We start from the raw sequence: 12,543 nt of genomic DNA on the forward strand, positions 1-12,543 counted from the left end.
TATATGGTTCCCTACACTACACAGTAGAGGGGGCTTGCACAAAATTGTGTCTGGTTTAGAGCCTGGAAGTTATAAGCAGCTAATTGTAAATGAGGCCTATGATCTTTAATTATTTATGTATAATTACAGATCTATTGATTATGATTATAGATATTTTTAATTCCAACACACATTTACAATTTCTCCAGTTTACAGGAGTGCATACACCGTATTTGGTGAATTGCACAGTCCAGTTTTTTTGGGCAGATTACTATGCAATTTTCCTTGGATGCCAGTCTCCGTTCCAACACAGATTTCACACATTTTACAGGTCATTTGGTTGAAAAAATTCCAAAGTCCTTCCGGTTCAATCCCTCCTAACGAACCCCAGAATAAATACAGTATATGCACATGCATATAGAGATCTATCTATATGCTCACATATACAGTATAAATTATATACTGTATACAGATACCTACAATAAGGGCCTATTTATTTTGCTGTGTAAAACATTTGAGAAAAACATCAGTGTTGATGTTGCCCATAGCAACCTATCATCAATTAGATCTCAACAGTCACCCCCATAGCAACCTATCATCAATTAGATCTCAACAGTCACCTACAAGTTATAAAACAAAAGCAACATCACCGGTGATGTTTTTATCCACTGTTTTACACAGCATGATAAATAGACCCCTAAGATCCAACCATTACTAGAACTTGCTACTGTGTGCTTTTTTATTTGTACTTCATAAAAGTTTCAACTTGAATGCCTTAAAAGCACATTTTTCTTACTCAACACGGATGCTTCTATCAAACCATAGGGATTTGCCTTGCAATATCATTCCTTACTTGTAAGGAGAATATACTGAAATGTATATTCCATTTCATTTAACCTGTTGAAAAGCTTTTCCCAATTTATATATTGCAGAGATGCCTGTATACTGCCAATGTTTTGTACGCTTATTTATAACATTCAAATTTCAGTTTGTACAGAGATTTGTGATTTTTGGTACTAAAACTCACAAACTCGAATTATAACTTTAAATCAAGTATTTATTTAGTTAAAAAAAACTTGAATGTAAAACTTCAGCATCTAAAAGCTTGTGAAGTTATATAGACGTCTGTGGGAGCTGTCTTAGGCAAAACTGTCCATCGACCCACCCCCTATGCCCAGTTTTAACCTTAGGCAAAGTTGGCAACCCTAACTCTATTACACCATAATCCTGTTTGAAACACTAATTACATCAATCTTGGTCCCATGGCATGGCTACGGTAATTATATTAACTAGGGATGCACCAAATCCCTTTTTTTGGATTCGGCCACTGAAAACTTTTAGCAGGATGCCTAACCAAATCTAAACCCCACCCAACAAACTTTAAGGCTAACTTGAGCAATTAAAAAAATATCATCAACAAGATACCTGGCCTTGGAGATGACACAGAAATTTTAGAAGTTGATACTTTGGGATGGGGTCATGATGTTGTGGGCTGGATCATGACATCACGTGCAATTGGATGGAACTTTGTCTGGGTTTCCCAATGTTAAAACCCAGACAGGAGCTTCAAAACTGGACAAGTGATTCATGTAGTATGTGTACAGTACCGGTATTACATGGACATGAGTTTTCATGAACTTAAATAAGAATTCAACCCTGTAGAAAAAAACCCTGTACCCCCCACCCCACGTAGACCCTCCTCCCCCAGCCTAACTGCCCCCCCCGGGGAAATGCCCCATACTTTATACTTACCCCTCGTCGCAGATTCTGGCAGCCATCTTCAGGGTCTTTGTGTCTTCATCTGGCGCTTTGGCAATTTCCATCCAATTCAGCGCAGTTGTGCAAACCGCCAAACTGCTCCAACTGCCCATGCGCCAACATACCGATCTACCAGTCAGCTTACTAAGGACCCAGAAGATGGATGCCGTGAAGTTCGATGCCAGAATCTGCGACGAGGGGTAAGTATAAAGTATGGGGCATTTCCCCAGGGGGCAGTTAGGCTGGGGGGAGGAGATCTGGTGGGTCTATGTGGGTGGGGGTACAGGGTTTTTTTCTACAGGGTTGAATTCTTCTTTAACTGGGTATTTGTGTAGGGACAATATTAGGTTTTACATTTCAGATCACATAATTAAGTTGCTGGGAGCTTGTTAGCTCTACTTATCAGCTTAAAGGTATGTTTACATGTCTAAAATACAAATCCTAAACCTACCTCCAAACTTTTAGGCCCAATCACAAAAGACCTGGGCAATTAAAATAAAAACAACAACGCCAAGATACCTGGTCTAAAGGATGATATAGCAGCAGTTTTAGAAATCTCAGTCCTTTTAAAATTCCAAATTGAAAATCAAGCCATGCCTCTGGTACATAGGATCTTGCACTGATTCAGAAATGGGCCCTTCCTTTTTTTAGAATCTGATGATTAGGAACAGCTTGGAGGTCTGGAATGACTAATTTATGTGACTTTGTTTGTATTTGACAAACATTGACACATTGTAGAAAGACACATAATGGTGTTTTCTTTTATTAAGTCAAATCAATCTTTTTGGAATCCAATCAGAGTCAATATATTTATTTGATACTAGGTTAGCGTTCAGTGCCCCAAAATGAAATATTTCAGGAGGCAATGTAACAAATGCCAGGGGTTTTCTTTGACTCTTAGGAACACTGGCAACACACACAAAAACACTCTTTTAATAGCTACATCTGCTTCAGCAAAATTGCTAATTTATCTTTGCCCTGAATGCATGCTATGGAATCCGACAAAAACAGGACTTTTTTTTTTGCTTAATAAATGAAAAGAATCTTCAAAATATCTATTGCAGCTAAGTGAACCCAGCAAATTTATTTGAAATTTTACATTTCCAAAGTGATAGCCTTTGCCCAAGCTGTAAATTAAACTTTCTTCATTATCTTATGCTTTTCAATAATACTGAGACATAGTCCGGCTGAGATAAATGTGCAGTCCATTTATGGATAAAAAAAAAGATGTTTCTAGATGACACAGGATTCTCAGTGAGTGCAATTATAGATGTGATCAGATTTGTCAGTTCATGCATCATCAGTAGTGGAAAGCAAACATTAAAGTATGCCTCAATCATTCTCTATACTGTGCTTTTATATGCAGTATATATTGTGACATGCCACTGGCCTGCACATGCACTTTTTGGGGGAATTAGCGTTTGGTAGGCAGGTAGCATAGAATTTTGGAGCTTAGAGACAGGGACACCAAGGTTTAGGACAAAACACAGCTTTATTAAGCACTGGACATTCCCAACAAAAAGGCAACAGAAAAATGTTCAGGTTACAGTTCAACTTCACTGTAGAACATGCAGGGTACAGTTCAGCAAATACCTTCAGGGTTTTCCCCCCTCTGGTCGCTCACCATCAAGGGAAACTCTCACCCTCTTGCACTTTGAAGTATTTGGGCTTCACACTCAGCCCTGCTGGCTTACCCTCCTGGGACTCAGACTCACTAGCCTCTGCCAGTCCTTTCCTCTTTTTTTCCCCACAAGGGATTTAGGCTCCAAGCTCTGGAACTCTCTTGCTGGCAGCAAAGCTCCTTCTGCCCAGCTCTGTCTCTCACAGCCCCTCACTTCCCTGGAGAGCCTTGAGCTATGCTCACACAGCCCTTTTACATTGCCAGGTAGATCCTCTCTCAGCTGCCACTTAATTACCTGGCTGAGAGGGAATATTAACCCTACCTGAGCCGAGTATCTCTCTGCAACACCTATCTTGCAGTTTAAATGTACTCTTTTTCCATGTACTTTCCTGCAAGTCAGTGGTGTTTTCCAAACACCCTGTCACAATATACAATGCATTTTTAAATGTTTTTGTGTTGAAGAAGACATACTTACAGTATAAAGATAATATTTTTTTCCATTGAATGCACATTTACTGATATCTATAACAGACTTGGACAGAACTCTTGTGAAGTACATGCACTATTCCTTTAAAAGCCTGGTTAACAGATAAAAAGGAAAGGTAACATTACTTTATTGTCTAGTGGTCCAGCAGAGGTTTGTATAAGCGATTCCGATTTTTATTTACTTATTTATAATTCAAACGGAAGGATTTCAATCAGAATTTTTTTCACTTAGATCAAGCTGTCAGTTCATTAGAATGTGTTTGACTGCTTTGAGCAATTGAACCCCATTCTGTTCAATGGGCTGTTAGACCTCAGTGGGGCTCATTTATTAACGCAGCGCAGCGCTAAAAAGAGCGCAGTGGCCTTACATTTGCCCAGCGCATGCGAGTATTTAATAATGTAGTGCACGATACCTTAACAGTGCAATTTGAACGCTAATGTAGACACAGACAGGTGCGACGTGTGAAACTGCGTATCAGCTGTCGCAGTGCTTATAATAAATTGTGCGCACAGGAAGATACCGCAAAGGTAAGGATTAGTTGTGCTCATGTATGAATGCGCTGCTTTAATTAGTTGCGTCACATATTGCGCATATTGCGTTCACTTAGACGCATCTGCATTTGTTTCTGTGCTAATATTTGTTTGGTTGCAAAGGTGTTTAGCCTACCTGATACCCTTAAAGGAACCTTGGTCAATATAAACATGTTGGGTGGAAGGCGTGGTTAATATGCACTTTACAGGGGTTGTTCATCTTTGAGTTAACTTTGAGTTAACAAACATCCCCACCAACAGCAGCACCATTGTATTTGCCAGAACCCAGTTTAGCAGTGTGGCTCTGCACACATATATATAAAATTCTCTTTTAAGCAACATGAAACGCAAAAATGTGAATATACTAGCGCAGCTGGGCAGGAATGCGCATTTTGAAGAGCGTTACTATTACGCCACGAAGAGGCAGTCGTAAAAATTGTGGTGCTGTTGCCCGGGTGCAGTTTTGCACATATACAGACGCAAATCTGCGACGGCCGCAGTGCAAGCGCATTGTAGCCACGCCCACAGCCACGCCCCTAACAACCACGGCATCGTTTGCGACATAAATGCCCAATCTTTTGCGCAATGCGCATAAACAAAACCATCGCAAAAGCTCTGTGTTATGCACAATATCACGCAAATATATTAGCGATCACGCTTGTGATGGCGCAGACAATCTTTTGCGTCCACTTATGCGCTGCGTTGCTTTAATAAATGAGCCCCAGTGACTTCGATGAGCTCTAACACCCCTCCTCATTTATACCCAACAGCATTTTTTTAAAATTGTAATGTAATATATTTTACCCCTATCTCAGTTATGTTTTGAAGCGCAAATAATAAATGTGAAGTGAGAAAAGGGAAGTGCTGATTTGTAAAAACTTTTTTGTTCATCCTCGTGTATGCTTAAGCCTTTGGTTATACATTAAGAAGTCCACACTATAAGCTCCAGGAGTTCCTATGGGCATAAGAATTGTGTTATCTAGCAGAATTTGGAAGAAGTTGTTGTAAAATGATAGCGTTGTGCTGGTGAATGTGATTACCTTATTCCCTTTCGAAGCTTTTTAAAAAGGCATAGGTGCGACCATTGACTTAAATTGCTGACGTTCAATCCTCCTATTCATGCTAGGATCAGGAGCGTTTCAGGCTGTAAGGCGGCCTGAGGCAGCGTTCAAAATACTGCCCCCCGCCCTGCCCATCGAGCTGGCCTCATGGCAGAAACGCCCCTGGCTAGGGTACATGCAGAGTACACTTGGTGACAAAGAAGTTCAGAACTTATACTGTTTTCTGCTGTACTGGAAAAACTATTTTGCTGACTTCAAAGGTGTCAGGAGGGCTCCTTGTGGAGTGATCTGCTTCCTTTCCAAGATGGCGGCACCCATAGTCGTTTAGCGACAGCATTGCCCTGCATTGCAATGAGGTGGCGCATGGTGTTATTGTGTCAAGGTACAAAAATCCTAGATAAAAGTACTCCAGAGACCCTTTTTCAATGCCTGAATATATGTCTTTCTTGGTAAAGTTCCTGGGTACTCCTAAATTTCTATTTTGACGTGATCCTTGTTCCTGATGTCTTGATTCTGGCTGGCTTTTTGCGACCTGCCCAGATCGTTTGCCTGGATACCACTACCAACTTTCTAAACCCTTCAAATACCGAATATTTGACTTTATGTATACAGCTCCCTCCTTGGTCCTTACTCCTACCTATTAAAGCCGCTAGGCCCTGATAAAAGGAGTGGGAGGGTTGTGCTCCAAGGGTTATTAAACTGAGGGGGTTCATGCTTTTGAATGGGCATATTACAAGCCCAATAGAAAAATATCACTGCAAAATGATTTACAATATATGGGTTTGCAATCAGGCAATGCACTAGTTAAATGTATTACTTACAGTATTAATGTTGTTGTATTACATACATCCTTTTCTCCCTTTCTCTATTTTTTTGTACACATTCTGTGTAAGTTCCCATTATCGTTCACAGACAAGCACTGCAAATGGAATTCTGTTGTTTATATCTGTGCAGAAAAATAGGGCATTTTGTAAATTATTTAGCATGATGCATAATAATCAGAACTGATTTAAGCCAGAGGCAAGCAGTAGGAAAATATATATGGTGGTTTTAGGCAATAACTTCCAATGAAGTACCATTGGAATTAGGCAGGAACTCTTTTCCTGATAAATGACTTCTACTACTTTACCTTCTAATACAGCTGCAAGATGTATAGAAGTTGTTTATATTTCCCAGTGATCCTGATTTCTATGAAAGAATACCAAATCACAGACCAAAACACAGATATATCTTCCTAATTTCTGGCCTTCTATGCCCAACCATGACCCTATGCCCAATGGTGTAACAATGGATGATGTTTGTGAGGATTAGTTATCCTTTATTTTTACCACACATGTTTGACAACAAATATATTAATCAATTTGACTTGAAGCAGACTGATCAAAACTAACTGCTGACTGTTAGCACATGTTAACTCTTTTGCATGTATCTTGCTTCCAGACTTAATAATGTTTTTTTAGACACACAGTCATTGTATGTTTCTCTTTCTTTTGTTTTCAGACTGGCAGATTGCTACTCTAGCCTTACTTTTAGGCGGTGCTGCGATCATACTAATTGCCTTCCTTGTGGGCCTGATCTCCATCTGCGTAGGATCCCGTAGGCGGTTCTACAGACCGGTGGCTGTGATGCTTTTCGCAGCAGGTAATTCAAGTCTCTGCAGAGTCAATAATTTTAGTCAACACCGATAAAGACTGCAGTGTTTGCTTTTGAACTTCACAGTAATATAAAAAGCTAATGAAAGTATTCCTTATCAAGAGAAAAAAATGTTCTGCACATAAGAAACACACAATATTGCTAATTAGTGTACAACCAGCAGCAGACAAGTTAAGTTGTTATCGAAACATCCTTTTTCCATCTTCCACCTAAATAACCCACATTTGTATAAAAACGAATTCTGCATATTCTGCATTGGCTGTCGCTTTAACTGAGTTTGACCTAGCTGACTCCATTATATTCACTTGCATTTCTTGTTGTACTGGATTAAATTGATTTAGACTAAAAAAAAAAGAAAGTTATAAGTTCACGATTCAATAATGCCAAAATGTGCTATTTTTATTTTACTGTATTAATTACATTATATGTAATTTATATTGTGCTTGGCATACAGTAGGCTCTATAAACAAGAAGAAAGGAAGATATTCAAGAAAAACCTTGTTGGAAACTGCATTTAAAGGGCATGTAAAGGCAAACAAAATAAAATCCCATTTTTACTTTCTTTAAAGGAGAAGAAAATCCTTTGCGCACCAAATGTGAGGCACCCGCAAGTGATTGTATTTACTTACCTGAAACCCCGGGCCGGTGCTCCTATCAGCAGAAAACTGCACCGGCCCGGAGTTATACCAGTGAGCACCGCGCTTCTCTTCCGTCTCGCTCTTTCCTTCGTACGGCTGCACATGTGTGTTTGCCCCGAGAAATTTGAAGAAAGAAGAAGCCTGAAGAGGATCACTCCGTGTTGGTCACTGGTATAACCCCGGGCCGGAGCAATGTTCTGCTGATAGGAGCCTAACATTTAGCACCCCCGAGTGCACAAAGCCTTTCCTTCTCCTTTAATGAAAAATAAACCTATCGCCAATATACTTCAATTTAAAAATATGTACCATTTTTATAAAAAACCTGATTGTATGCAGTGAAATTCTCCCTTTATTGCTGTGGATAGGAATTGTTAGACGGTCCCTAACTGTTCTGCAGGGCAACAACCATACTTATAAACAGCAAGGGGAGCCCCCGCCTTACTTCCCAGGCATGCAGAACTCAAGCAGCTTTGTTTGTGACCCTGTAGAGCAGTCGGAGACTGTGTAGAGATTTGTATTCGATTTTATTTTTGCCTTTACATACCCTTTACTGTTTTCAACTCCAGCTGCAGGGACAAAGATCACGGAGCCAGATTTAAACGGATAAACTGGGATTCTATTTGGAGGATTATTTTGCTGCAGTCACTGGTTCTGCAGAGTTGGAGAAAGTTTGTATTAAACAATACAAAAACTATAAAATCCACATTAGATTACATGACAACACAGGACCCAGTGCAGTCTGTATATTCTGATTATTAATCAGTCTTGCTGTGTGGCTTCTATGGCATATATTATTTGACTTGTGCTGTTTTGATAATTTATGACGATCCCTAAGCAGCCCAGACCAAACTGAGCATGTGCACAGTCTTGGTCTTGAAAAGATGTTTAACAAAGTTGCAAGATGATGACCCCCTGTGGCCAACTTTGAAAGCATAAATCATTTGTTTGATTAGGCTTGTGGTGCAGTAAGTTCATGTTTAGTACAAAAGACAGCATTTCTAGCCTTATTCTATTTTAGACTTTACTTCCCCTTTAAATTATTATTGTGTCTTCCCTAGGCTGAAATGCTTGATTGTAAGGCTATATTATAACTGCATATTGATATGTATTGAAAATCTGAAAATGATGCGAAGCTTATATTTTCAGCTTCTGAATTATGGCAAGCTTGACAAGTTTACAAGTATACAAGTGTTTCCCTTTTGCAGTTTTGTCAGTCCCCCTTTATTTGTCATAATTGCACTGATTTGTATGGTTACATTCATTGTGATCAGGCAAATAGTAAAACAGGCAGAATAATGATGAGCCATTGGATGACATTTCTGCACAGTGCAACAATTTGTTGGATCAGTTTAATGTGGCTGTTTGCATGTGCAGATGTCTGAACAAATTACACAATATCTGAATTTGGCCCTACCCCAGAAAATTTACTGTGGATGGTCTTAATGCCATAATGCTGGTTTGGGCACATGTAGCAAAGGATATTGATTCATCTGGAGGACATCTACACTTGCTCCTTGTCACATATTGCATAAGTTTCTAAAAGGGATTTCTGCAGTTAAGTGACTTACAGTCAAAAAACCCTTGCAAATAGAGTTGTGAACTAGAACAAAAGAAGCTCCAAGGTGTCTTTTATATCCAGGGCTGTATTTACATATAGACCTGTTTCTAGGGTGGCAACTTTAGATAAACATTCCTTGGGTGCAAATATATATATATATATATATATATATATATATATATATATATATATATATATATATATATATATATATATATATATATATATATATATATATATATATAACCTGAATCAGACGCTTGCACTCTGAACCAGTCTTCCATAAATGTGGGTGCAGGATCAAAGTATTTATGTAAAGTTCAAGTGAACCAAAAATGTCTTTATTTTTCAATCTTGTGTTTCCTTTTTCTCTTTCATAATAAAACAGTACCTTGTATTTAATCCCAACTAAGATATAATTAATACTTATTGGAGGCAAAACCAGTCTATTGGGTTTATATAGGGGCAGATGTATGAAGGGTCATATATCGAGGGTTAATTAACCCTCGATATTCGACTAGGAACTAAAATCCTTCGACTTCGAATATCGAAGTCGAAGGATTTAGCGCAAATCCTACGATCGAACGATCGAAGGATTATTCCTTCGATCGAACGATTTAATCCTTCGAATCGAACGATTCGAAGGATTTTAATCCAACGATCGAAGGAATATCCTTTGATCAAAAAAACTTAGGCAAGCCTATGGGGACCTTCCAGATTCAGGTGTTCATTGTTATGGAGCAGAATATATCCACATCTCCAAAGTCTACAAATGCAATGTAGATAAAACTGATTATCAGTGTTATGTATTTTTAGGTAATATTGAAGCAAATGTGGTCATCCGTAGTGATATTAGTAGGCAACTTGTTCAACAGTGGTAGTGGCAAAAGTGACCTCCTATGCACATGTCCATTAGGTGCAGTATTTATAACAAAATGCATTATTTATTTTTTAATTAAATCAAAATATACATCTTGTAAAAATCATGACCTTAATTATTTAACAGTCGCTAATAACAAAATATAATCCCAATATAAAATTAATAAAAGGTCTTAACCTGTAAAAACCAGAAGATATGGAACTAAAGTAGATATGTGTTTACTGCCCTTTATTGCAGCTATGGAGAAGTGCAGCAAATTGGAATTTTTCAAATAATATTTTATTCCCTAAAACATTACTTTTACATTTGGAGTTCAGTTGGTACTTAAAATACAGGTTGTCCAAGTGTGGAGAGCTAAGATTTGATTGTCAAATCAAGCGAGTGACTTATGTAGGGATTAGTAGGCAATCAGAGGTGAAACCTAAACTGCTTTTAAAAATGTTTTCTCCCACCAGTATCTTCAATAAGCAGCTTTAACTAAAGCTAATACTTAGGAAGGCTACTTATTGGAAAGTCATATTGCATTAATATCATATGTCAACATTCCAGATTTCTTGTACTTATCATTCTTAATCCATACAGCTCTTGTGGCTTGAACAAATGATTAGTCTTAATAAAAATTTAATATTTAACTACAAGGTTCAAAGAGGTTTTATAAGGATTTTTTTTCTTATTATGCTTATCTACAAAGAAATCTTTGATTTGATATTAGCTTAGCAAAATCATTTTATATGTAAAAGGGTGCATTTCTCTTATTTGTCCCTTTCTTTCACAGGTCATTGGTACTCTGCCACAAATATCTTTACAAAGACACCAAATTATACCTGTAGCACTTATTATTCTGGAGACCCCTTCTAATTTTATATGCATTTAAATGTTTTTGGTGTAATATTGTAAAAACATGAATACTGTGCTACTGTTTTACAAAAAACAAACAAAATGAATGGCATATATATATATATATATATATATATATATATATATATATATATATATATATATATATATATATATATATATATATATATATATATATATTTGTGTGCCTTTGTATATATTGATACATGCTTCTTTGTGTATACATTAACATTCTTTGTTTTTAGTTGTTCTCCAGGTCTGCGGTCTTGTATTGTACCCAATCAAGTTCATCGAAACTGTCACTTTAAAGATATACCATGAATTCAACTGGGGGTATGGACTGGCCTGGGGTGCAACTATTTTTTCTTTTGGAGGTGCTATACTTTATTGCTTGAACCCCAAGAATTATGAGGATTACTACTAAACCTGTGCTGTATATGCAGAAATGAAAAACAGGACTATTCGACTTTTTTTTCTATCTCCGTTTTCTAGAACACATATGGAGCATAAAGCAATCTGCACAGTTGATTTAATCACTTTTGCCTTTCGGCTGCCAATAGTATAACCAGCTTTACATCCACTTACAAAAACTGCCGAATATAAAGCAAAGAGTGGGGAAAAGATTCCATGGATAACTGAATAGGTGACTGCTGAAATCTGTTGCTATCTTAAGAGACTACACAAACATAATCATGGTATGAATAGTTAAGTGAAAATAAAATGACAATAACCACCAAACGCATCTGCCGCAAGATCTGTATAAAATGTTACCATTGCATTGTGCTGCTGATATTGCTAGATAGTGTGCTGAAGACATTGGATTCTGTGAATGGAAAGCTTAAAATGCTATTTCGAAAATAAAAAAAGGGCACTTCAAAATATTTGCAGTAATCCACCGAATATACGAATTTAATCCAACATTTTAGGGAATTTGTTTGCAGTTTTTACATTATAGATCTATGTATTTGGCATGAGCCATGGGAAAGAAAAAAAAGTGTCTGTTGCTGAACAGATTTTTAAATGGAGTTCTATTTTCTCATGTTACCCAAGCCAGGATGAGAACAGCTATCCGCTATACTCCTAGGGAAGCCTGTATACGATTAATCTACATGGTAGGCTTCTGTATATTTGAAGGGATTAACGATAATTTAGCTATTCATTTGCTTATAAAACGACTATTTTTAGAGATATGAGTAAATCACAGTGTTTTTTGAATGTTTAATTATAAATCCCTTGGAATTTTATTCTAGATTGTAGCCACGTGACATAACCAAAAATGAAGTGCACTATTCATGTTTAAACATTTATGTTTAATGTACTGTGCTGATGCAAAAAAGTTAAAAAGACATTAAATATATTCATATATGTTCCATATATATTGTTAGTGTATAGATTCACAAAGCAGCCTGTAGGTTTACAATGAGGTGGACAAATAGGACCCAACATCCATTCTCTGGAAAATCAATAGAGAAAACAGCTTTAAAAATAGAGTCTTTAAAAATAAAAAAATATGTAATTTA

The 12,543-nt window shown here is 37.4% G+C and overlaps 1 protein-coding gene across 1 annotated transcript in view; it reads left to right on the forward strand.

Annotated features, from left to right (window-relative positions):
* The window catches only part of tmem47.L (transmembrane protein 47 L homeolog), a gene marked incomplete at its 5' end in the record, with an annotated part of 44,456 nt that extends 32,448 nt beyond the window's left edge, over positions 1-12,008 (forward strand). Inside the window, 2 exon segments of the mRNA NM_001091665.1 lie at positions 6,937-7,077; positions 11,269-12,008. Of these exon segments, the coding sequence (NP_001085134.1) occupies positions 6,937-7,077; positions 11,269-11,447 (320 nt within the window). The 3' untranslated portion in view covers positions 11,448-12,008.
* Between the last annotated feature and the right edge of the window lie 535 nt (positions 12,009-12,543).

Source organism: Xenopus laevis, chromosome 2L (assembly GCF_017654675.1).
Source record: "Xenopus laevis strain J_2021 chromosome 2L, Xenopus_laevis_v10.1, whole genome shotgun sequence".
Taxonomy (NCBI): domain Eukaryota; kingdom Metazoa; phylum Chordata; class Amphibia; order Anura; family Pipidae; genus Xenopus; species Xenopus laevis.